Source organism: Giraffa tippelskirchi, chromosome 10 (assembly GCF_054371585.1).
Source record: "Giraffa tippelskirchi isolate mGirTip1 chromosome 10, T2T-mGirTip1v1.2.pri, whole genome shotgun sequence".
NCBI lineage: Eukaryota > Metazoa > Chordata > Mammalia > Artiodactyla > Giraffidae > Giraffa > Giraffa tippelskirchi.
Genome location: NC_137284.1, coordinates 9,956,984 through 9,983,506, shown reverse-complemented (window position 1 = coordinate 9,983,506; position 26,523 = coordinate 9,956,984). Strand labels below are relative to the sequence as shown.

At 44.4% G+C, this 26,523-nt stretch overlaps 1 protein-coding gene across 1 annotated transcript; it reads left to right on the top strand.

Moving 5' to 3' along the window:
* On the top strand, positions 1–25,188 carry ASRGL1 (asparaginase and isoaspartyl peptidase 1). Its single transcript, XM_081534795.1, has 7 exons — positions 1–77; positions 665–868; positions 9,051–9,193; positions 9,865–10,022; positions 22,352–22,470; positions 23,421–23,531; positions 23,881–25,188. Exons 2-7 carry the CDS (start codon positions 676–678, stop codon positions 24,084–24,086), a joined length of 930 nt encoding a protein of 309 aa, XP_081390921.1. The 5' UTR covers positions 1–77; positions 665–675; the 3' UTR covers positions 24,087–25,188.
* Positions 25,189–26,523: the final 1,335 nt, after the last annotated feature.

Sequence of the window (26,523 nt, the reverse complement as noted above, 5' to 3'; positions counted from 1 at the left end):
GCCTGTGCAGGATCCGAGGCCGCCGGGCGGCTCGGCCCAGCCTGAAGCCCCGGCGTCTGCCTCCTGCGGCGTCCTCGGTAAGTCGACGGGCCCTGCGGGAAGCCGCCTCCCCAGACCGGGGGAGGCACCCTCCCGGGTGCCGGGGCTTAAAGCGGGAAGGCGCTGGCGAGTTCCAGCCCCCAGGCCTCCCCCAGGCCTCCCCCTGGCCCCGCGGCGGGGGTGGGAGCGCGGACAGGCCCCCGGGAAACCAAGGCTCGACGTGGGGCCCGGGAGGAAGGCTGGAGCTGCGGTCCCCGGGGAGGGGGTGGAAGGGGCGCCATCTCCGCCCCTTCCCGGCCCCGGCCTTGAGCCGGGGTTCCCCGGGGAAACTGAGGCCGGATGTCAGCGGGCGAGGAGGGGGCGCGGAGCATCGCACCGCTGCTGCGAGGCGGGCAGGTGCCCCGGGCCGGGCAAGGAAGGGCACCCTGGGCTTTTCGTGCAAAGTTCACACCCAACCGCCTCCTCTTCCCGCCGCACTCCCTGGGTCTCGGTAATTCGCCTGAGGCTGTAAAAACTGCTCCCTTCCAGCAGTAGAAACTGGACCTTGTCCCCAGCGGGAGACCTAAGCCCCGTGCGGGTCTCTTGGACCCGCCTGAAAGGGCGCTTTCGTCTTCCTGATCCCTAGGATCCGTCGCCATGAACCCCATCGTCGTCGTGGTCCACGGTGGCGGAGCCAGCAACATCTCCAAGGACCGGAAAGAGCGGGTGCGCCAGGGCATCCTCAGAGCCGCCACCGTGGGTTACAACATCCTCAAGCAGGGAGGGAGCGCCGTTGACGCGGTGGAAGGAGCCGTGATTGTGCTGGAAGACGATCCCGAGTTCAACGCAGGTAAATGTGCATTGCAACCAGTGACCAGCGCCAAACCGGGTTCAGCTTCCCCCGCCAGATAAACAGAACCTTTCTAAAGTGTCGCTGCATCTCTTCAGCCTTATGGTAAAACATAATATGCTCAAAAGGCTTAGTTTTTCTACCTGTTGACCAAGTTGCTTTGCGGCTTGCCTGGTGACTCAGGGGTAAGGACTCTGCCTGCCAATGCAGAATACTCCGGTTCCATCCCTGGGTGGGGAAGATCCCCTGGAGAAGGAAATGGCAACCCTCTCCAGTCCTCTCCCCTGGGAAATCCCACGGACAGAGGAGCCTGGTGGGCTGCAGTCCATGGGGGTCACAAGAGAGTCAGACAAGACTTAGTGACTGAACAAGTTGCTTTAAAGAATTTTAAAACTCATTATTCACCCTTTCTTCTTTAATCTGCTTTCTGGAATCCACATACGAAGAGACTTTTTTATTACATCTTTTTGTGGGGTAAGGGAGTGGACTGCTTACCCCACAAAACATGGCAACCTTGGAGCTTCAGGGTGTCATTTGAATGGAGGGAGTGAGGCCACAGAGAGACTGCAGGAAAAGGCAGATCACTCCAGATTGGTAGGTGGTGGGTCTAATAAGCATGGGAACCTACACTAGAGGCTTGTCTTGCTGGATAAGTAGCCCTCTGTTTGTGCTCACCAGAATCTGAAAAGTTCATTTAGAGGCCTTATCTAGGTTCTCGATACCACATCTCAAGGCTGTGTCTTTGGGCAGCTTCTGGTGCAGGAAGGCAAGTGGAGGGCCCCTTCCAAGGAAAGAGGAAGGGGTGAGGTGCCTCAGATTGCCCCAGAACCCCACCCGTCGTGACTGGCCGTTACACTCCCACACGCTTTCTCTTCTGCAATGTGCCCTGAGTTAATTGCTTGGGTGGCTTATTTTGGCGGCTGTCTGCCTGCGTTGGAGGCAGATGCCACAGCAAGAGTACAGGCACATACAAAAGAAAACATGGGTTAAGACAATTTATCAGATCACGGATACCTTTTTCCACCAAGAGTCTCATGATTCAAACCATCATTGCTAAGTCTTCTAGGCTGAGGGCCAAACCACTCAGAGCGTTCACTTGTGTCCTGTGATTTAATAAAAGTGACACGTTAACAGACTTATCAGACATGAGCTCACAGCATTCTGTTTGGATAACGGCAGAGCTGCCTCCTTGCAAGGCAGTAATAATGGCCAAGGCTATTCTGTTTTGGAGGAGAGCTTGTCTCACTGGAGACTTTTAATGTGCAGGAAGGACAGGCTTTGTTGGCTATCATTCAGGGCTGATGAGTGAGGCCCTGTGTGTGCCGTCATGTCCTCCAGCCCAATGAAGGGCACAAAGATGGCAGCAGAATGATCGTTCCAGTGGGAAACAGAACATGCCCACCTGGCCTTGAGGAGAGGGAGGTTGGCAGCCTTAGGAACTTGATCTGGTTGTAAATACCATACGTGTTAGCCAGGGGAGGCAGTGCTGTCAGGCTTGAGGAGACGGACTGGGGGCAGGATACCCCAGACCAGAACCTTCCCCTTCTCCTTTTTTAGAGCTGCACCTTCCATTGCAGGTTTGATGCATCTCAACAAGCCCAGCTTGCAGCAGGACAGTGGGAGTGGAGATTGAGTGGCCCCTCCTCCCCCATCCGGGTAGAATGTCCACTTGCAAATCCCAGTAGCTGATCCCCTCGCCCAGGTGTGACGGGGCTTGGTGTCCTCTGGTGTCCTCAGAACCATAGCACGTGGATCCATGGTGAGAGGGCAGTGGCTGTTTCCTGAAGCACCTTTTTGGTATTAGGCACTTCCTTGGGGGTTCCCAATCTGGCATATGAGGCAGCAGTCCTACTGGTTAATCATTCAGATGTATTAAAGCCTTGGACAGTACTTGAGTCAACCCAGCCACAGTGGTTTTATCTGTTAGTAATTTAAGGTACTGCCTTAATGTTCCATTTTTCCCTTTCAGCCCTGCTGCTTGTGGGGGTTATAGAGGAGATAGAACCTCCACTCGGTGCCAGATTCTTTTGTCCAGTTTTGCATATCACAATCCACAACCTTTGAAATGTGACCTCAGTCACTGTCTGTTTGATGAAGGTACTCCTGCATGGTACTCAGCTTCTCTAATCTAACAGTGGTACCTGGTTTGCATGGGGACAAGGGAGAGTTTATGCCAGATGCGGAGTCCACAAAAACCAGGGTATGTTAGAACCCTCTCTCAGAGAACGGAGGCCAGTATAATCCGTTTGCCAATTCCTCACCAGTTAGAAACTCTGGTGTGGCCTCAGACTCCTTTGGCAGTTGCCATGGGCATTGTTGAGAACACACAGGACATGCCATTACTGCATTAACCAAGTCACTGTGTTTCAAGGACAATCCGGCATCCGCGATATAGTGGCCATTCTTTCCATGCCTCACATTCTTGCAGGCAAACCCAGATGACCCCTCCACATATCCTGACCCCACAAAGGCCCACTTCTGTTGTTTCGCATAAATGCATTCACAAAGAGTGATTCTTTTGTGACCTTTTACTCAGATAAATCCTTTTTTAGAGTAATAATTATCATAACTACTATGAGTGTCTTAACTGTGTACCAAACCATAGTCTAAGAAACTTGCCTGATTAACTCATTTAATCTGCACTTCTGTCCTGTGATTAGGTGTAATTGTTATGCTCATTTCTCAGATGAGGAAGCTAAGGCACAAAGAGATTAAGTAACTGGCTAGAAGACACTCATTTCCCCTTTATTTTGACATAGAAAACCTAAAATCTCGGAATTAAAATATTTCTTAGAATTGTACCACCCATCCGCCTGACATCTGTTACAGAAAAGAATTTCAGGAAATCTAACCAGTTAGTCATCAGATATTTAGTAATGGTTCTGTCCCCTTGCCTCTACCCTGCACTCTTTGACCCGTGGAATGAGACATAACTGCATCCCGCGGCTGTTTGTTGAGCCAGAGTTTACTAAACGCCCTTCCACCCCTTGCCAGCAGCAGCCTATGGGGGACTGGTTAAGCTCTGTGCCTGTTAGCAGTCAGGACCCCGTTGGCTGACAGTTCCCGCTTCTTCACAGGAGACCTTCCATTTGGAGCAAGGCATTCTGGTCTCCCACCCTCTAAACCAGTGGGGTGCAGTGGCAAGCTAGGGACTGCTGCTAAGTTGGAGAAGGAAATGGCAACCCACTCCAGTGTTCTTGCCTGGAGAATCCCAGGGACGGGGGAGCCTGGTGGGCTGCCGTCTGTGGGGTCGCACAGAGTCGGATAGGGAGCTGCAGCTGCTGGTTCTCGTTCCTCTGCTCTGAATCTGGAGCCTGCATTCTGAGTGGCTCCCTTCTCGTTCCCCAGATGTCCACTCTGCACATCAAGGGAAAAGAGAGCCAGCTGAAAAGAAGGAAATCTAAGATCTGGGGGTAAAGGTGGAACTTTTAACAGCATGCTCTCCATCTCGAGCTCTTTTTTCTGTTTGCCTTTCCCAGCTATTTTCAGCAACCTCTGCTATAATCCTCTAGAGGAACTATTTGGGAACTGCATACAAAAAGCTGAGCCCTGGCAGTTACTGAGTTAGGTGGCAATAATTTGCATTCATGACAAAGCTTATCTGAATGTCTGTTAAAACATTGTTTACATTGTATTCTTCTTTCAATATAGGTTTCATTTTATATTTGAAGCTTGTTTCATAACACTTTGTTTATTAAAAAGTAGTTTATTTATTAGACACCAACAGTTTTAATTTAAATGCTAGAAATATTCTTTAGACTCAGATTGGCAACCAAATAGGGACCCTTTGCTTTCACCAGCGGAGAAGGCAATGGCACCCCACTCCAGTACTCTTGCCTGGAAAATCCCATGGACGGAGGAGCCTGGTAGGCTACAGTCCATGGGGTCGCTAAGAGTCGGACACGACTGAGCGACTTCACTTTCACTTTTCCCTTTCATGCACTGGAGAAGGAACTGGCAACCCACTCCAGTATTCTTGCCTGGAGAATCCCAGGGACGGTGGAGCCTGGTGGGCTGCCGTCTATGGGGTCGCACAGAGTCGGACACGACTGAAGTGACTCAGCAGCAGCAGCAGCTTTCACCAGAGTTGAGCAGTATTTACACAAAACTTTAAATAGTTAATGTATTCTCCCTACAGTATTCTCTATAGAATTTTCCCTACAGACTGTCTAGTTGCCACAAGTGGGGGTTACTCTTCATGGCGGTGTGCAGGCTTCTCGTCTCCGGGGCTCTCTTGTTGCGGAGCACACGCTCTAAGCACAGGGGCTTCAGCAATTGCAGCCCATGGGCTCAGCAATTGCAGCCCACGAGCTTAGTTGCTCTGAAGCATGTGGCATCTTCCCGGACTAGTAATTGAACTGGTGTCCCTTGCATTGCAAGGCGGATTCTTAACCACTGGACCACCAGGGAAGTCCCACCTTATTCTTAGTTTTTTGAGATTTTTTAATCATGTATGGATGTTGAATTTTATCCAGTCCTTTTTCTGCATCTGTTGAGATGATCATATGGTTTTTGTTTTGTCTGTTGACATGGTGAAGATTGATTGATTTTTGAATTTTGAACCAGGTTTTCTTCTCTGGGATTAACACCACTTTGTTGTGATATATGTACATATATATGTATATATATATATCGTATTACATATATGTAATAAATACATAAAATGCTGAGTTTGATTTCATGGTGTTTTCTTAAGATTTTGCATCTATGTTCATGAGAGATACTGGTCTATAGTTTGATTTTCTTATAACATCTGTCTGGTTTTGAAATGAGGATGATGCTGTCTTCATATGATGAATTGAAAAGTATTCCCTTCTCATCTGTTTTTCTCAAAGAATTTATATAAAGTTGGCATTATTTGTTTGTAATATTTTGTAGATTGGTTTTTGGTGGATTGGTAGATTGATTTTTGTTTGTTTTGATGGAAAATTTTTAACTAAGAAATCAAATTTTTTAATAGACACGGCACTATTCAGGTTATCTATTTCTTCTTTGAGTGAGTTTTGTCAGTTGTCTTTCAAGAAATGTTTATATTTTATATAAGTTGCTGAATTTGCAACATTTCTGTGTTATGCTTTTGATATCTGTATGGTCTGTAGAGAGGTTCCTTCTTTCATTCCTGATGTATGTAATTTATGTCTTTTTTTTTTTCTTCGTCATTCTAGAGTTTATCAAGTTTATTGTTCTTTTCAAAGAACTAGCTTTTGTTTTGGGAGGTGGATTTTGTGGATTTTTCTGTTTTTTTTTTCTTTTGCTCTTTTTCTATTCTGAATTTCATTGATTTACCTTTGTTATTTCCTTTATTCATTCAGCTTGCATTGGGAATAATTTATTTTTCTTTTTCCTGTTAGATCATTAATTTGAGACTATTCTTTGCTAATATAAGCATTTAATGTTTTAAATTTTACCCTAGCACTGCTTTGATTTTTTTTTTTTACCTGTTTTTGTATGTTGTCTTGATTTTCATCCCATTCAAAATGTGTTCTAATTTTCCTTGTGACTTCCTCATTATATCATGAATTATTTAGAAATATAATACTTAATTTCCAAATATTCGTGGATTTTCCAAATATCTGTTACTGATTTTTAGTTTAATTCTGTTACAGTCAGAGGATATGCTTTATCTGATTTGCATTCTTATTAAACTTCGTAAGGTTTGGTTTTTGGCTCAGAATGTGTTCTACCGTGCCCATTTGCACTTAAAAAGAATGTACTCTGCTGTTGTATAGAAATAAGGTCAAGTTCATTGATAATGTTGTTCATACCTTCTGTATCTTGATTGTTTATTGCTACTGATTACTGAGACAGGAGTATTGAAGTCTTTCATTGTAATGGTGGATTTGTCTTTTTCTCCTTTGAGTTCTATCAGTGTTTACTTCACATATTTTGAAGCTGTTATCTGGTGTATAGATTGTTGTCTTCTCAGTGAACTGACCCCCTATATCATTGCTTAGTGTCCTTATTATTATTTAATGCTCCTTATTGTGAAGTATGCTTTGCCTGATATTAGTATAGTTGTTCCAGTTTTCATTTGATTCATTTTGGCATGGCATATAGTTTGTCTATTCTTTTACTTTGAAACTATTTGCATCTTTATATTTAAAGTAGATTTTTCATTGGCAGCATATAATTATGTCCTATCTTTTCATACAGTTTGACAATCTCTGCTTTTCACTGGGGCTTCCCTGGTGTCTCAGATGGTTAAGAATTCACCTGCAAAGCGGGAGACCTGGGTTCGATCCCTGGGTTGGGAAGATCCCCTGGAGGAAGGGATGGCAACCCACTTCAGTATTCTTGCCTGGAGAATCCCCATGGACAGAGGATCCTGGCGGGCTTTTTACAGAGATGTTTAGACCATTTCCATTTAATGTGATCACTGATATGGTTTGGCACAAACTTGTCATCTTGCTGTTTGTCTTCTCTTTGTCCAATCTATTCACTGTTCCCCTTTTCCTCTTTTTCTACTTTTTTCTGCCTTCTTTTGGAATAATTGAATGTTTATAATTCCTTGTTACCTCCTTTGTTGGCCTAGTAACTAAACTTCTTTTTTAAAGGTTGTTTTAGAGTTTAGAGTATACGTCTCTCACTTATCACAGCCTATCTTAAGTAATATCAAACTTCATGCATAATAGAAGAACTTTATGCAGCATACACCTGTTTCTCCTTTCCTAGCCTTTGTGCTACTGTTTTCATATGTTTTATAAGTGATAAGTTACCCAATGCATTGTTATTATTTTTACTTTAAACAGTTTTATTTTAAAGATACTATAAAAGTAAAGGGAAAAGGTATTTCTGCGTATCCTCGTTAGCTGTTTGCAGTGTTCTTCATTCTTTGGGGGAATCCTGATCACTGTCTGTGGTCATTTTCCTTCTGCTTGAAAGACTTCTTTAACATTTCTTGTGTTGCACAGCTGCTGTTGATGACTTTTTTTTTTTTAGCTTTTGTATGCCTATAAAAGTCTTTGGGGTTGTTTAAAGACACTTTCACTGTGTGTAGAATTCCAACTTGACATTTTTTTTTCTTTCAGAGTTTTAAAGATGTTGCTCCTCTGTCTTCTGGTTTGCATTGTTTCTGGCAAGAAATGGGCTATCATTTTTCTTTCTCCTTCTATGCCTAATGTGTCTTTCTCTGGCTGCTTTTAACATTTCCTCTTCTCATTAGCACTGAGCTGTTTGATCATGGTATGCCTGAGTGTAGTTTTCTTCATGTTACTTTTCCTTGGAGTTTGTTGTGCTTTTCTGATCTGTGAATTTATAGTATTCACCAAATTTGAAAATTCATCATTTCCTTAAACATTTTTTGTCCCTCTGTCTCACCTCTCCTTTGGGGATTCCAATTACACGTGTACTGGACTGCTTGAAACTGTCCCTGAGCTCAGTGATAGACTGTGTTCAAGGTTTTTTCAATCTTTTGCTGTGTCTTAAGTTCATTCATCTTTTCTGCAGTGTCTAATTTGGTATTAATCCTATCCAGTGTATTTTTCATTTCAGACTTTTTCTTTTTCATTTCTAGATGTTCTCTTTGGGTCCTTTTCATATTTTCTTCCACATTCTGGTACATATGGAATAGTTACAGCAGCTGTTTTAATGTTCTTGTCTAATGATGCCATGATTTATGTCATTTCCGAGTCTGTTGCTATTGATTGATTTTGTTGTTGTTGTTGTTGCTCATTGTGGGTCATAATTTCCTGTTCCTTTTTGTGCCTGGTGATTTCTTATTAGATACCAAACACTTGTTAGGTGCTGGATATTTTTGTACTCCTTTAAATATTCTTGAGCTTTGTTCTCATCCCTCTGAGGAAACAGAGCCAGTTGGAGGTTAAGAACAACTACACTTACAGGTATCGTGTAGGTAGAGAACGTTGGAGAAAAGCTGCCAGTGGTAAAGGAAACAGAGTAATGAGACCTGATGGTTTTAATACGTCCAAGGAAACCTAATGTTGCAGTAAAATGTTGCCATGGAGAGGAGATGAAGCTGGAAGAGCAAGTCAGAGGCCAGATCAGGAAGGGCTTCATACCTTTTATTTTGTAGGTCACGGGGTACCGAGTCAGATTTGTGTTTTTAGAAATGTTCCTTTGACAGAGAAGTAGAGGATGAATTAAAGTAGGCAGCTTAGAGAGCAAGCTCTGAAGCCATTTCTAAATTCTTAACTCTTGCTTTTCGACTTCTCTTTGGTTTTAGGTTGTGGATCTGTCTTGAACGAAAATGGTGAGATTGAAATGGATGCCAGTATCATGAATGGAAAAGACCTGTCTGCAGGGGCGGTGTCTGCAGTCCGCTGTGTCGCAAATCCCATTAAACTCGCACGACTTGTTATGGACAAGGTATGTGGGACCAAACCACCCTTTCCTAAGTAACTGTCACTGCTGCACTTCAGCAACCAAAAGGGGTCTGACTGTGGGGAAACACTTGAGATCACTGTTCTCCTAAAATTGTATGAAAGAACAAGAACAATGTTATTATTTAAGTTTCTCAAGGAAACCCAGATTCTGACTCATGATCACTTGACCAGGTGTTACATGTTCTCTTCCTGTATTTTCTTCAGCCTGTTCTCAACACATGTAACATAACATATTCAAACTGAAGAGACCAGCTGTGGAAATAGCATGTATGGGAGAATTCCCCAGTGGTCCAGTGGTTAGGACACTGCATTTTCACTGCCAGGAGCCAGGGTCAGTCCTTGGTCAGGGAACTAAGATCTCAGAAACTATGCAGCATAGTAAATAAATAAGTAGCATACATAAAATAAAAATGGATTAAAATTTAAGATCATATGTAAGTTGAATTCCTAATATTCCATCATTTGGTGGTTTTTGAAAAGACAAAAACTCAGAGAGGTAGGCTTTTTTCAACATTCAGAAAATTATGTCAGTGGAATTTGCATTCTTGAGGCTTTTACCCAGAGAGAATAATTATTTCCACACAGCTGGAACAATTAAAAAGAGTTTAACTTTTTCAAGAAACCAACTATTTTCCCATTTCTTTCTGGCTCAAGACACCTCACTGCTTTCTGACTGACCAAGGTGCAGCAAAATTTGCAGCAGCCAGTGGGATTCCAAAAATTCCTGGAGAACAACTGGTAACAGAAAGAAACAAAAAACGCCTGGAAAAAGAAAAGCTTGAAAAAGATGCTCAGAAAGCAGACTGTCAGAAGTAAGTGTCATCTGTGGCTCACATTTTGGGGAGTTATCCAGATGTGGAAGTTTGACACATGTCTGATTATCCACATTTCTTAAAAAAGTCCAATATCACAAGGTAGTTTCAGTTTTTGTATAGAATAGTTCACACTAAATAATGGAAAAGCTGCTCTTTGATTCTGAAATTTAACCTCATTTTTTACTCTTATAAATAGTCACTCACAGTCAGCTGAGAGTTCCTTTTCCAACATGATTTAAAAGATGAATGCTGGGTGTTGATGTATTAATTACGTGCAAGCTTCTTGATCAGTTTGTTGTCTTCAGTACGCTGTGCAGGTCCTCTGTGATCTACACTACCCTGTGGACTTACTTAGGCACCTTCCGTGGGGCAGAGAAGTCAGCATAGCCCTGGAAAGTGAATTAATCATGTGTTCTGAATTATTGTTTTCTGCGTTACCCATTCAAAAGTGCCAAATAAAAGCCCCCCTGTTTAAAGCAAAACTTGAAAAATAAAATTTGAATGTGGCCCAGAATAAAGAATATAAGGGAATATAATCTATTAATTCTACACACCCTTTTAGATTTGTAATGTTTAATCAGAGGTATACTTTAGTATCATCTTAAGAGCTTTTCTGAAATATACACGTCTGAGCTCTTTTCCTACAGGATCTGATTTAGTGGAGCTGAGGTGCAGAGGCCATGCAGGTCCATTAGAAGAAAAGTTTTCCAGGTGATTACAACATGTCCCAGGTTAAGAATCTGCTTCACAAGATTGGCCATATGTTGGTAGCTGTTGATAATCTTTACCAAAGGTGCTGTTGTGTCCGTGAGTTTGCTTTATCAGTGGTTTATGTCCATTTCAATAGATATTGCCATATTGCTTCCAAAACTTCTGCAACAACACCATCTCTCCCAGCCTGTACTGTTCTTCCATATAAGCAAGAGGGGCTCCTGTCCTGGACCCTGCACTTTAGAAGACCCTCATATCACAAATGGGCTTCCCCGATGGCTCAGTGGGTAAAGAAACCACCTACCGCCTACAATGCAGGAGGCACAGGAGACGCAGGTTTGATCCCTGGGTTAGGAAGATCCCCTGGAGGAGGAAAACGGCAGCCCACTCCAGTATTCTTGCTTGGAGAATCCCAAGGACAGACAAGCCTGGCGGGCTGCAGTCCATGGAGTTGCAAAGAGTCGGACACAGTTAAGCAACTTAGCACACAAGCAGTAGCATAGCGCAAATACACAAAACAGTTGGTTTATTGCAGACCCATGGGGCACCTCTGTCACTCAGCCATGGCACAGTGTTGCCGGTCGCCCTCATCATCCACTCTTGTGACTGATATCATTCAGCCCCCAGAGAAGTGCTTCTCTGCATCTCTTGCTCTGTGTCTTGGAAGTAAAGGCCACCTGAGTCTAAAAGCTTGTGGATTATACCACTGCTGACATCAGAAATAGACCCTGCTTTGGAGTGTGGGGGAAGGACTGAACAGCAGAAGGACTTAGGTAAGAAAAAAAGACGATGTTTTTTGAAACAAATTCTTGTATAACAAAGTGTTGTTTCTGTGTAGTGCCAAGTGTCCTTTTTCTTTCTACATGGCTCAGTTTGCAATTCTGGAGTTATCCACGAATTAGTATAATATCTGCAAGATTTGCACTGAGGGCCAGTTCCCACTACTCTGAGATTTGTGAATATGTAGGTCTAGACCCGCACTGTCCAATAGAAAAAATGAGAGCCATATATATAATTTAACCTTTTCTAATTGCCACATTAAAAAAGCACAAAAATGAGTGAAATTAATCATATTTATAGTTAACTCATTATACCCCAAATATTATCATTTCAACATGTAATCCAAACCAGCATTGTAAAGCAGTTATCCTTCAATTAAAGATAAATGAGTGTTTTAAAAAACATGTAATCAACGTAAGAAATTATTTATGAGATGTTTTATATGGTTTCGTGCTAAATCTTTCAAATCTGCCATGCATTCTGCACTGACAGCATGTCTTACCGGGGACCGCCCGCATCTCTGGTGCTCAGCAGCCAGCGGTGCTGTATTGGGCAGTGCAGGTCTAGACAGAACCTGCACAAGGAACCAACTCTTTATGCTGGCAGCTAAATGGATGCTGAATGTTAGAATTATGAATGGTTTTATTCTTATAAACATACTTAAGATTGAGGGACTTCCTTGGTGGTCGGTCCATTGGTTAATATTCTGTGCTCCCAGTGCAGGGGGGGCCCCATGTATGATCCCTGGTCATGGAACTAGATCCCACACACAGCAAATAAGACCTAGGGCAGCCAAAAAAAAAAAAGTAATACTTAAGGTTGAATTAAACTTTTTTAAATGTTGAAATTTTCAACTTTTAGGTAATTTTTATTTTAAATGGTTCTATTCATTAATTATAACAAATGTTTAGACCTTAATAATTTTGTGAATTTTAGAAAAAACTAACTTTTGAAATTATATCTACAAATTACTTTTATTCTCTTTTTTTGGATTTGCCCTTAATTTTGATGAAAATATATGCTGATGTTGTACACTGTCAGTATAGTTACGTTTCACTTTCTAATTCCTAGATTATTGAAAATGGGTACAAGTCAAGATTTTGATAGAAAAAGAATACTAAAGAGGAACTCATGAAAGAAAACTGAAAGGAAAAAAGGGGTAAAAAAATCTTCAAAGAAATGGTCTGCTTTAAAAGTAAGCGGTCTTCTTCCAGGATGACCCACATAAAACTCACAAAGAGAACATTACAGATTCTTTGTTCAATGAAGATTTAATTATGTATCAAAACAGTGAAAATTCGAAATATTCTCGCCAAATCCCCAACTTGAACAGTTCAGATAAATCCTGACAACTTCATGTTCTTTACTAAAGGAAAATTTAATTGCTAATCACGAAGAATCATACACCAGAAAAGAACATGTGCAGTTATTGGAATTGGAGGGGAAAGGCTGGATAAACAGCAGACAGTTGATAACCAGAAAAGGCAAAGATAAAAAACATAGATGTAATGTTCTTGAAAGAATAATATAATATTTGGGACTTCCCTGGTGGTCCTGTGGTTAAGACTACACCTTCCAATGCAGCCAAGAAGCCAAAGTGTAAAACAGAAATAGTGTTGTAATAAATTCAATAAAGATTTTAAAAACAGTCCACATCAAGAAAAATCTTTAGAAAATTAATAAATTTGGCCAAGTATAATGGTGCTTTTCATGACCTCATCACATAGTGTTTATAAAAAACAATGGGAGGGCTTCCCTGGTGGCTCAGTGGTAATGAGTCCGCCTGCCCGTGCAGGAGACATGGGTTCGATCCCTGATCTGGGACGGTCCCACATGCCATGGAACAACTTAGCCCATGTGCCTCAACTATTGAGCCTATACTCTAGAACCTGGGAGCCACAACTATTCAACCCATGTGCCACAGCTGCTGAAGCCCGCATGCCCTGAAGCCCATGCTCCACAACAAGAGAAGTCGCTGCAATGAGAAGCCCTTGCACCACAAGAAAGAGAGGCTTCCCCCAATCCACAACTGGAGAAAAGCCCGTGCAGCAACACAGACCCAGCACAGCTAAAAATAAATTAAAAAAAAAAATTTTTTAATGGGACACTTCTAGGCTTAGTAAACATTATTTCAAAATTGGATAAAATGCCAAACGTAATAAGGGGGGAAAAACTAATGATGAGTATCTAGGAGAGAGAATTCAGATAGGTTCATTTAATGGGTAGTAAAGTGAGAGATGAAATCATATATTGTTGCTGTCTTTTTTACAGACCAGAACCTGGTGGATCAGAGTCGACGAAAAGAAAGCAAAAGAGAGAGATTAATATCGCTCAGGTTACATGGAAAACCAATAAAGCCCTTGCACAGGACTTGTACCGCTCACGAAGGCACAGGGCGTCCTCTCAAGGAGGTCTTGAAAGCCCTGGCAGAAAAGTGAGCTCGGCAGGTTTCCACACTCTGAGGAACTAGCCAGAGAAGAAAAGAGGGATGTGGGGGACCCAAGTCGCTAGTGGAACAAGGGTGCTTTATTCATGTTTGTGTGAGTTTATATATTGTTATATAAGGAAGCTTTAGGTAAAAAATAAAGCAAAGAACAAAAACCAGACGTATAACAACCATCACTGCTGATGGTGATTGCAGCCATGAAATTAAAAGACGCCTACTCCTTGGAAGGAAGGTTATGACCAACCTAGATAGCATATTGAAAAGCAGAGACATTACTCTGCCAACAAAGGTCCGTCTAGTCAAGGCTATCGTTTTTCCAGTGGTCATGTATGGATGTGAGAGTTGGACGGTGAAGAAAGCTGAGCACTGAAGAATTGATGCTTTTGAACTGTGGTGTTGGAGAAGACTCTTGAGAGTCCCTTAGATTGCAAGGAGATCCAACCAGTCCATCCTAAAAGAGATCAGTCCTGGGTGTTCATTGGAAGGACTGATGTTGAAGCTGAAACTCCAATACTTTGGCCACCTCATGCGAAGAGTTGACTCATTGGAAAAGACCCTAATTCTGGGAAGGATTGAGGGCAGGAGGAGAAGGGGACGACAGAGTATGAGATGGCTGGATGGCATCACCGACTCGATGGACATGGGTTTGGGTAGACTCCGGGAGTTGGTGATGGACAGGGAGGCCTGGCGTGCTATGATTCATGGTGTCGCAAAGAGTTGGACACAACTGAGCGGCTGAACTGAATAACCATTACCAAGGGAATAACAATCATCACAAGGCAAGAAGACAATCCATAACTTGAGTAAGAGGGTTATGACTAAAGAGTTTTACCGTAGGGTAAAAGTTACTGAAGGAAATCCATGTATGCGTTCCATCCCATGACCTCAGTCCTGGGAACAGCATGCCGCTGGACTCATTCCTGTGTACCAGGAACTGATAAGGAACAGAGGGCTCATGAGAAACAGAAAACAACATAAGGAATCCTAAAGTCAAACGTTCCCTGACAATACATGAAGTTTAAAAAAACTCAGTTCCACTAGAACGTACCATGATCAGAAGACATGTTGAAAAAACAAGGCAAGCCTGTAATAGTGGAGCTATGGTGGGTACATAAAAAGTGTGTAAGCGCAAAGTTTGGCCAAGAGTCCAGAAGTGTTCTCTGTGGCACGTCCAGCTCACAGTGAACTTGCTTCTAGGAGACGAGCCCTCAGCTGCTCCAATACTGAAAGTGATGTGGGACAGTAGAGGGTCCACTGTGAGATATTCTAGATGTGGCTGAAGCTGGAACGGCTTGATTAGACTCACATCTGACCTTACAACAGAATTTTATACCAACTAAATGCTGTTAAAGTAATTAAATTAAGTAAGAGTTCAGCAAAAATTACAGAAGTTCCTCAAAGAACAAATCATGGACTTTAACAGAATATGAAATAAATTTTGAATTTTCATGATCTGCAGTTATTTAGTCCAAACTGTTCCTCTCTATTGATAACTTAACAGAAGCTTTAAAAAAAGTCTGTTTGATTAATCTCAAAAATATACAAGCAACTTCTGCAGCTGAATTCCAGAAAAATAAATGACCCAATCAAAAAATGGGCCAAAGAACTAAACAGACATTTCTCCAAAGAAGACATACAGATGGCTAACAAACACATGAAAAGATGCTCAACATCGCTCATTATTAGAGAAATGCAAATCAAAACCACAATGAGGTATCATTTCACACCAGTCAGAATGGCTGCTATCCAAAAGTCTACAAGCAATAAATGCTGGAGAGGGTGTGGAGAAAAGGGAACCCTCTTACACTGTTGGTGGGAATGCAAACTAGTACAGCCACTATGGAGAACAGTGTGGAGATTCCTTAAAAAACTGGGAATAGAACTGCCATATGATCCAGCAATCCCACTGCTGGGCATACACACTGAAGAAACCAGAATTGAAAGAGATGCGTGTACCCCAATGTTCATCGCAGCACTGTTTACAATAGCCAGGACATGGAAGCAGCCTAGATGTCCATCAGCAGACGAACGGATAAGGAAGCTGTGGTACATATACACAATGGAATATTACTCAGCCATTAAAAAAAAATACATTTGAATCAGTTCTACTGAGATGGATGAAACTGGAGCCCATTATACAGAGTGAAGTAAGTCAGAAAGAGAAACAACAATACAGTATACTAATGCATATATATGGAATTTGAAAGATGGTAACGATAACCCTATATGCGAGACAGAATAAGAGACACAGATGCATAGAACAATTTTATGGACTCTGAGGGAGAAGGTGAGGGTGGGACATTCTGGGAGAATAGCATTGAAACATGTATATTATCATATGTGAAACAGAACACCATTCCATGTTTGATGCATGAGACAAAGGCTCAGGGCCGGGGCAATGGGATGACCCAGAGGGATGGGATGGGGAGGGAGGTGGGTGGGGGGAAAAAAAAAAACTATATAATATGAAAGGGCACTTCAAGACAATGCTGAAGACATAAAATTTCTTGTGTTGAACTAATACCCTGTTTTTCTAAGTTACCTTGTATCAGCAAAATAATTTTAATATACATTTTTAGCAAAGGAACAAGTAAATGAATTTTCATTTCTAAAAAAAAAAAAAAAAAAGTCTGTTTGACTTTTACACTTATTAAAGGATTAGAACAGAATAGAATGGGAAAGACTAGAGATCTTTTAAGAAAATTAGAGATATCAAGGGAACATTTCATGCACAGATGGGCTCAATAAAGGACAAAAATGGTAGGGACCTAACAGAAGCAGAAGATATTAAGAAGAGATGGCAAGAATACACAGAAGAACTGTACAAAAAAGATCTTCACGACCCAGATAATCACAATGGTGTGATCACTCACCTAGAGCCAGACATCCTGGAATGTGAAGTCAAGTGGGCCTTAGGAAGCATCACTATGAACAAAGCTAGTGGAGGTGATGGAATTCCAGTTGAGCTATTTCAAATCGTGAAAGATGATGCTGTGAAAGTGCTGCACTCAATATGTCAGCAAATTTGGAAAACTCAGCAGTGGCCACAGGACTGGAAAAGGTCAGTTTTCATTCGAATCCCAAAGAAAGGCAATGCCAAAGAATGCTCAAACTACCGCACAATTGCACTCATCTCACACACTACTAAAGTGATGCTTAAAATTCTCCAAGCCCGGCTTCAGCAATACGTGAACCATGAACTTCCAGATGTTCAAGCTGGTTTTAGAAAAGGCAGAGGAACCAGAGATCAAATTGCCAATATCTGCTGGATCATCGAAAAAGCGAGAGAATTCCAGAAAAACATCTATCTCTGCTTTATTGACTATGCCAAAGCCTTCGACTGTGTGGATCACAATAAACTGTGCAAAATTCTTAAAGAGATGGGAATACCAGACCACCTGACCTGCCTCTTGAGAAACCTGTATGCAGGTCAGGAAGCAACATTTAGAACTGGACATGAAACAACAGACTGGTTCCAAATAGGAAAAGGAGTACATCAAGGCTATATATTGTCACCTTATTTATTTAACTTATATGCAGAGTACATCATGAGAAATGCTGGGTGGAGGAAGCACAAGCTGGAATCAAGATTGCCAGGAGAAATATCAATAACCTCAGATATGCAGATGACACTACCCTTATGGCAGAAAGTGAAGAACTAAAGAGCCTCTTGATGAAAATGAAAGAGGAGAGTGAAAAAGTTGGCTTAAAGCTCAACATTCAGAAAACTAAGATCATGGCATCCAGTCCCATCACTTCATGGCAAGTAGATCGGGAAACAGTGGCTGACTTTATTTTTCCGGGCTTCAAGATTACTGCAGATGGTGGTTGCAGCCATGAAATTAAGATGCTTACTCCTTGGAAGGAAAGTTATGACCAACTTAGACAGCATATTAAAAAGCAGAAACATTACTTTGCCAACAAAGGTCCATCTAGTCAAGACTATGGTTTTTCCAGTGGTCATGTATGGATATGAGAGTTGGACTATAAAGAAAGGTGAGCGCCGAAGAATTGATGCTTTTGAACTGTGGTGTTGGAGAAGACTCTTGAGAGTCCCTTGGACTGCAAGGAGATCCAACCAGTCCATCCTAAAGGAGATCAGTACTGGATATTCATTGGAAGGACTGATGTCATAGCTGAAACTCCAATACTTTGGCCACCTGATGCAAAGAGCTGACTCATTGGAAAAGACCCTGATGCTGGGAAAGATTGAGGGCAGGAGGAGAAGGGGGTGACAGAGGATGAGATGGTTGGATGGCATCACCGACTCGGTGGACATAGGTTTGGGTGGACTCCAGGAGTTGGTGATGGACAGGGAGGCATGGCGTGCTGTGGTTCCAGGGATCACAAAGAGTCAGACACGACTGAGCGATTGAACTGAACTGAAAGGATTAGAAATCTTTTTAAAGTTTAGTGAAACAAAGCCAAAGGTGCGTGTGAGATATGCAAGAAAAATGATATCATCATAAAATATAAGGAAATTGAAATAAGGGAAAATATTTGCCTAACTTGAAGGAGAAGATGCATGTACAAATGATCCTGAAAACAGTTTCTATGGAGACTGGCATTCTGTTCATTGTTAACTGAAGTGTAAGTATCACTTGAAGAGAGAGTTGAAGGAGATTAAGCAACGTACTGCGATTTTCAATTTTCTTTATACCAGCATTGAAATTTGAAAGGAGAATTTAGTATGCATGGATCGAGACACTGCTTAAGAGATGACAAAAGTGACCGTAATAAAGTGATTATGATTTAAATGTTCAAATTAAAATATTTAGTGAAATCTCCTTGTTAACAGCTTATCATTCATGGCTTCATATAGCATTTGAGTGCAGTAATGTAAGAATCAGGATTCATTTCCAAAGCTAAGTATTGCTTTAAGAGTTTTGTATATAATTCCAGTGCTGCTGCCTCAGCAGAGTGAAGCTTCTCCAAGTTAAAATTAATTAAAAACTTGTGGGCTTCCCTGGTGGTCCAGTGGCTAGGACTCTGCTCCCAATGCAGGGGCCCCAGGTTCCATCCCTGGTCAGGGAACTAGATCCCGCACACTGCAACTAAAAAAGATTCTGCATCCTGCAATAAGACCTGGTGCACCAAATACATAAATAAATATTTTTAAAAAAAAAATTTTTTTTTTAAAAATAAATAAAAACTTGTTAAAGAATTATTAATACATTGAGTCAAGAGAAGTTGTATTATTTGGCGCTTTGTCAACAGAATACATGTTACGTGAAAATGTTGATCATCAGAACATGGTCCATGCCCCCTGAGATGAAAGCAAGGAAAATCAATTTTACAGAATAAATGCATTATAATTTATGATTGCGTATGTGCCTGTGGGGTTTTTTTTCCCCACTTATCCAGCCATCTGCTGCTGCTGCTAAGTCTCTTCAGTCATGTCTGACTCTCTGCGACCCCACAGACGGCAGCCCACCAGGCTCCACCGTTCCTGGAATTCTCCAGGCAAGAACACTGGAGTGGGTTGCTTTTTCCTTCTCCAATGCATGAAAGGGAAAAGTGAAAGTGAAGCCGCTCAGTCGTGTCCGACTCTTCGCGACCCCATGAACTGCAGCCCACCAGGCTCCTCCGTCCATGGGATTTTCCAGCCAAGAACACTGGAGTGGGGTGCCATTGCCTTCTCCATCCAGCCATCACAGCTGATCAACAGAGGATGTGCATGATAGTAATTAAATTGTCATCATTGGTAGTTTGTCAGCTTTCAGTCAAATGAAAACCGTAGCTTTACAATATTTCTCAAGATACATTTATCATGGTAAGAGGATAGAACATACTTATTATTTCTAAGTATTAAACATGCATGCGGGCCTCCATTTGCCTTTGCATTTTTGCCTCGACCCCGCCCCCCGTGACCCCTCGACGTGTAGGGGGGCTGCCACCAGCCGTGACAGGTCCAGCCTCCTTCCCACCCTCTCCTCTGGAAGCACCCGACACAAACCGCTGCCTCTGCGCCTCCCAAGCGGTCTGTTTCCTCTCTGGTCTCCCTCAGTCCACACTAGTAGCCAGAGTGGTTCTCCTAAGATGGCTTTTATAGAAGGATAGCACACACTGTTGAGCGCATAGACTGTCTACAGAGCACTGGATGAGTTTTCACAGGGCGGACAGTGTGATCAGCACCCAGAGCCGTTCCCGCCCCATCCCTGCCCACTCGGCTCCCAACTCTGTGGGCTCCTGGTGCCACTTTCTGAACTTTATTTGAGGGAGGTCGTGTGGTTTGGTCTTCTGTTGGGCACCGTCTCTCCTTAAGTGTCCCTTTGTCGCGTGTAGCAGGGTCCACTCTCACTGTGGCAAAGTGTGCTGTCTCCTGTCTGTGTCACAAGTTATTTACTTAGATGGGCGCTTGTGTTATTTGCAGTTTGCCGATATTACAAATGGTGCTGCTGTGGACCTTCTGTCTGCTTTCTTGGTGAACTTACCTCCACATTTCTGTTGGATAGAAATGTAAGGATAGAATGGCTGAGTCAGGGACTTCCCTGGCGGTCCAGTGGTTAAGACTCGGTGCTCACACTGCAGGGTTTGTGGGTTCAGTCCCTGGTTGGGGAATTAAGATCCCACATGCCGTGAGGCGCAGTCAAAAATTAGGGGAAAAAAGGAAGGGGCCAGTCTCCTTTCCTCCCAAAGTGCCATGTCAGTCCATGTCCTTGGCAGCAGTAATTGAGGTTCCCAGTCCCTGCCCTCTGTGTCCAGACTTGATGCCGCATCTCTTTTCATTTTAGCCATGCCAGTGGATAGGTTGGGCTTCCCTCATAGCTCAGTTGGTAAAGAATCTGTCTGCAATGCAGGAGACTCTGGTTCGGTTCCTGGGTCGGGAAGATCTGCTGGAGAAGGGATAGGCTACCCACTCCAGTATTCTTGGGCTTCCCTTGTGGCTCAACTGGTGAAGAATCCGCCTGCAACGTGGGAGACCTGGGTTTGATCCCTGGGTTGGGAAGATCCCCTGGAGAAGGGAAAGGCTACCCACTCCAGTGTTCTGGCCTGGAGAACTCCATGGACTGTGTAGTCCATGGGGTCACAAAGAGTCAGACACGACTGATCCACTTTCACTTCCAGTGGAAAACTTAACGGGTGCAGTGGTAAGAGCAGTTATTTTTAAAACTTAACTTGTATCATGACACCTCTCATCTCAAACTCTCCAGCGTCTTCTCACCTCACTCAAACTGAAAGCCCTTCCTATGGCCTGTAAACAGGATGACCATGGGATTCAGTGTTCAAACTGGAACTTAGTGTTGCGAGTGAAAGGGAGGGGCAGTGTTAATTAAGCCAGGACAACAGGCATAAACAGGACGGACCTGGGAAGCCAGGATATACGGTCACCCTGTTTGTCAGAGCCTCACGGTCTGCCTGCCGGCTGTCCCTCTGACCCTGCCACACTCGCTCCCTCGCTTTGTTCTCTCCAGCCACAGTGGCCTCCTTGAATTTCCATGAACTTGGAAAGCATGTCCTGCTCTAGGAATGTTCTTCACCAGCAATCAGCATGACTTGTCCTCACTTCCTTGAGAGAGGCTTTTATAAAACCACCTCTCCACCATCAGGTGCCCTGTGTGCTGCTATAGGTTATAGTTTATTTCTGTTGAGCAAAACCTGACATATTTCATTGCTCTGTCACCCTGTGCCCCGAACGCAAACTTTCTGGGAGAAGGGACTTGGTGCACTGAGTTTTCTGCTGTGTCCCAGCACTTAGACATTTGCCTCCAATATCGTTCACTATAGAATCAGGGTGGTGGCTATGTTGCTGTTGGTTAATAATTCCCTTCAACTTTCTTACTTCAACATTTATAATAAAATGTTAGAGTATATGGCTAATTCATGTTGATGTATGGCAGAAACCAACACAATATTGTAAAGCAATTATCCTCCAATTAAAAATAAATTAAAAAAAAAAAGAAATGTTAGAGTAAAACCAGCTTATTTCCTCTTCATAGCAAACCCCATGACACAGGCGGAGTGAGGTGTGTAGACAGTTATCATCAGTATCACCTGGGCTGTTGTCCCATCTCATACCTGCAAACTCAGGGCCTCTGGACGGGTATGGGAAGCTGAGGATCCAAAGGATATTGGTGCACCCAAAAGTTTAAGTAATGCTCAATTATTTGTATCCCTGCTTTATAGATGAGGAAAATGAGACTCAGTCACCCAGCTAGAAAGTGATAGCGCCAGGACTGCACAGACCCTTTAAAAGTTGAGGTCTAAAGGTGCATCCAGCAGTCTGACTGATGTGTGGGACGTAAACCAAACAGGCTTTCTTCACTGTCTCCGTGAGTGGGGAATGCATGTCCCGTGTGCCATTAACATAGAAGTGTATTAAGCCACGTTGTCACCTGTGGGAGTGTCTCATGTCCAGCCTGTCACTTTTTCTGGGTTTTTTTGGCAGAAACTTGGGGACTGTGGGTGCTGTTGCCGTGGACTGCCAAGGAAATGTGGCTTATGCAACCTCAACGGGGGGCATCGTCAACAAGATGCTGGGCCGCGTCGGGGACACGCCGTGTATAGGTGAGCTGGATGGGTGACCCCTGCCCCTGCCCTCCCCCTGCCGTCTTGTCCTCATTCTCTGCTCTCCGCCCCCCGCCCCATTTCTTTCTTCCTTCATCTCTTCCTCTTCCTGTGGCAGCTGTAGAATTTCTGGGGGTGGCCCGAGTTAGGGACAGTTGTCCAGGGACAACGTGGAGAAGGTGGCCTGTCCAGCAGGTACCTGATTCCTAGATGCTGTGTTTTGGGAATGACTTGAGAGGGAGGTGGACACGGGGTGCTGAAGTCACCCCAACACCCCCGATGCTCTTTCTTCTGTGTAACCCATTTCACGATCTGCAGACTAACTATGCCCAAAGGGTTAAGTACGCGAAACCTCTTCCCAGGCATGGGCTCAAACGAGCAAACTAAGAAAGCTGAGAATTTTAAGTCTGCAGTTTTTAGACTGGAGTGGCATAAGAGCAGCACACCACCACTAGATATTACAGGGACTTCCCTGGTGGCCCGGTGGTTAAGACTACGCACGCCCAGTGCAGGGGGCACAGGTTTGATCCCTGGTCAGGGAAGATTCTGTACGCTGCACAGCCAAAAAAAAAAAAAAAAGATATTACACATCGAAGTGTTCTTTGCATTAACCCTGGAGCACATTATCTAATTCCCAGGAGGGTGTGTGTTTGGGAGAGGGTGCAGAGAGGGTGTGTATATGTTTCATCCTGTGAGGGCTGTGTAGACATGCCCAAGGGCAAAGGAGGGGCTGCCCTGGTGCAGCTGCTCCAGGAAAGGTCAGGCCTGCCTCCCCGAGGCTCCCTCTGTCCCCTGATCTCAGGGTATTCGCACGGTGGTCACTAGTGCACCTTGGCATGACACCCTGGCACTCTTGGGATTTAATTTTCATGTAGCGTTAGACCTGTAATATGTGTTTGACTTTCCTGACTGTTGCTGCCCAGTTAGAACCGATCCCCTTCCTTGAGCAGGATCTGGAGGTTACGCTGACAATGACATCGGAGCTGTCTCAACAACAGGGCACGGTGAGAGCATCCTGAAGGTGAATCTGGCCAGACTCGCGCTCTTCCACGTCGAACAGGGTACGTGGAACCGGGAAGCTGCTTATAAATAGATGGAGAAGGATGGGAAACCCTTGCTTTGCTTTCAGGTCGAGTCCCCGTCTGTTAGGGTGCAGAAAGAAGAGTATTTGCAATACCATTCTCCTTCTGCCTCCAGGGGGCGGAAGAGAGACTCGGAGCCTGGGTTCATCCCAGTGGAGCGGAGGGGCCTTGTGGAGAGAGTTAAGAATCCTTGTTTGAGACATTCAAGTAGAAATCACTTACCAATAATCTTTGTTAACATGCTTCGTTTTTTTCATACTGTAAATAATTTCCCCATCAGATTCCTTTCAATAACTTGTGCTGTTCTCAACCTCTCGTTGCTTTTCAGGAAAAACACTAGAAGAAGCTGCCGATGCATCATTGGGTCATATGAAGTCAAAGGTCAAAGGTGTAGGTGGTATCATCTTGGTCAACAAAGCAGGAGAGTGGGCGGTGAAGTGGACCTCCGCATCCATGCCCTGGGCAGCCGCAAAGGACGGCAAGCTGCACTCTGGAATTGACTTCGGCGACAAGAGCATCGTTGACCTGTCCTAAGCCCCCAGAAGCTGTATTCTAGAAGCTAGCTTAGAGGTGATGCACGGTCTCCTGCTGTGGAGACTTAGCTTCATCAATTAGATCTAGAAAGAAAAATTCTGCAGTCTGTCACTCGTTTTGTTGCCTTGCTTAGTGTCCGGTTGGGGGTGGATTCCAAAGTGTATGAGAAATGCCCATGTTAAGATCAAAATAAGACCAGTGAAGATGACAGACTCCACGGAGCCTTCCTCATGAATAGTCCACATTGTCTGAGGTTAGAAAGAAGAAACCGCAAGATCTTAACAGGACAGAAAGGGCCTCGATGCAGGAAACAGCTTTTGGATTTGGGGGACCTACAGCAGTGACAGACAGAGGCTGTAGTGTTCAAGGGTGTGGGGGTTTTCGAGGAGAGGGCTCTGGGGCAGGACCCAGTGCAGGGCGAGGCAGGCAGGAAGGAGCCAGTGGAAGCAGTGAAGGGGGGACAGGGCAGCAGAATTAATGGAACATTGAATGTTGCAGAGCTCATTTGGAGTTAGAAGAACATTAGATAAAAGAAACAGAAAAACTGATTTTGTTAAGAAAGTGCAGATCTTCTCTGACTTACCAATACAGACGTGTTTCCAGATGCTGTAAAAGGACTCTCTGCTGACCCCTGGCTCTCAGCTGCCGGTGAAGGGTCATCATGGGCACCCTGGAGCCCCTCCCAAGATTAAGAGCTTTCTCGGGCTTGCTCCCGAGCCTGCTCACCTTGTTTTTCGCCCCCAGCCAGCTTCCGCCTCCCAGACCCCCGGTTCCACTCAGTGAACTGTGGGGCTTGTGACCTCTGCCTCTCCTACGACAGGAAGGGCCAGTTAGTGTCCAGATGACCCCGACTTAACAGCCTCCATGTCTGTCCAGTGTTGTAGGTTCCCCCAGCTGAACTGGGTGTCCACTGTGGTCAGCATGGTAAAGTCATTTCCTTGGTAGAGAGTATTCCTATTAGCCTCTTTACACTGGAGACAGTATTTTTGCTATGACATATCTGCTCATTTTTTAATAACCTGTCAGGGCTTACTTTCTCTCTGGAAAGAAATTGCTTCACTTTCAATTCCATATGCCACTAATAAAATGTATTTTGAAAGAATAACAGTGTGGTCAGGAGTCACTGTTGACGAAGACCAGAATGTACATGACCTCTCTTGGTCTGTCAGTTCAGACAGGTGAACTTGTTAGAGAGACCTTTCAGCCCAAGGGCGGTGTGTGGACGTGATAAGACCACCTGCCTCGAGGAGACTACTGGAGAGTTTCCAGAAGAACGGAGTTTCAGGGGAATGGGCTAAGGAAGAGGCCCAACCACCACTGCAGGAATCAGCGGGCTTACGGATCTGTCTTCTCACCAGTTGCCGACCTTCAAGCCAGACAGTCCAAGCCCCTGTCCCCTGACCTTCCCTGTGCCCGTGTCCACTGCTCTGAGGCCGAGAGAGAGAGAGAGATGGAGGCAAGCCAAGTTTGAGTCTTGCTTCTCCCCACCACCTGGGTGACCCTGGCAGGATAACTTCTGAGAATGTGGTCATCTATGAAGTAGGTCACTCTGACGATTAAATGAAAATAGAGGACAGCTGCTCAGTGTTTTATCTCCAGAGCCTCTGGACAAACAGAACGTGTGGCCAGGCCCCAGAGGGCGTCCATGTGGTTGTGTCCTTTAAGCCTCAGAGGCAACCACCGCTCTTAAGCGATGGCACTCTGTCAGCAGGTGTGTTCATTCACTGGGGCTTGCCAGCACCAAAACACAGGCGATGGCTCACACGACAGACATTCCGGAGGCGGGAAGGCCCAGGTCCAGGCATCAGCGGGGTGGCTCCTCCCGAGGCCCTGTCCTTGGCCTTATCTCCTCCTCGTCTAAGGACACCAGTCAGATGGAGTCAGGGCCACCTAACAGCCTGCTTTTCACCTCTTCACAGGCCCTGTTTCCAAAACCCTGAGGAGCAGGGCTTCAGCACATGGATTCTGAGGGTCCCGGTTCAGCTCCAACAGGAGGCAGAGCAGGACCATTCAGAAGTTGGGAAGGGAGAGACTTCCGCATAAGTAACCGTCACTGAGGAGAGACGGATGGAGCAGGTTTCACACATCTCGTATCTGTTCACAAGGGAAGCGGCTCTAGTCACAGGGGCCCCTGGGGGCCCAGCTCTGGCCGCCCAGGGAGAGAAGGGTCCCCCAGCTCCTCTGTGGCAGCCAAGGTGTGTATTGTTGCCCTCAGACCTCGCTTCTGTGAACAGTCACTGGACTGGTCCGGAATCTCGTTCGCGGAGACCAGGGGGGAGGTCTCTCCTGCCCCACAGGCTGCCCAGCGGCGGCTCGGTAACTGTCCCAACAAATGCAGGCTCGAGGCCCCGTCTGAGGGGAACGCCAGCCCCGGATCCCTTCTCTGCCACAAGAGGGCAGCAAACCACACGGGCCACAGACTTCAGCCCTAAAGGAA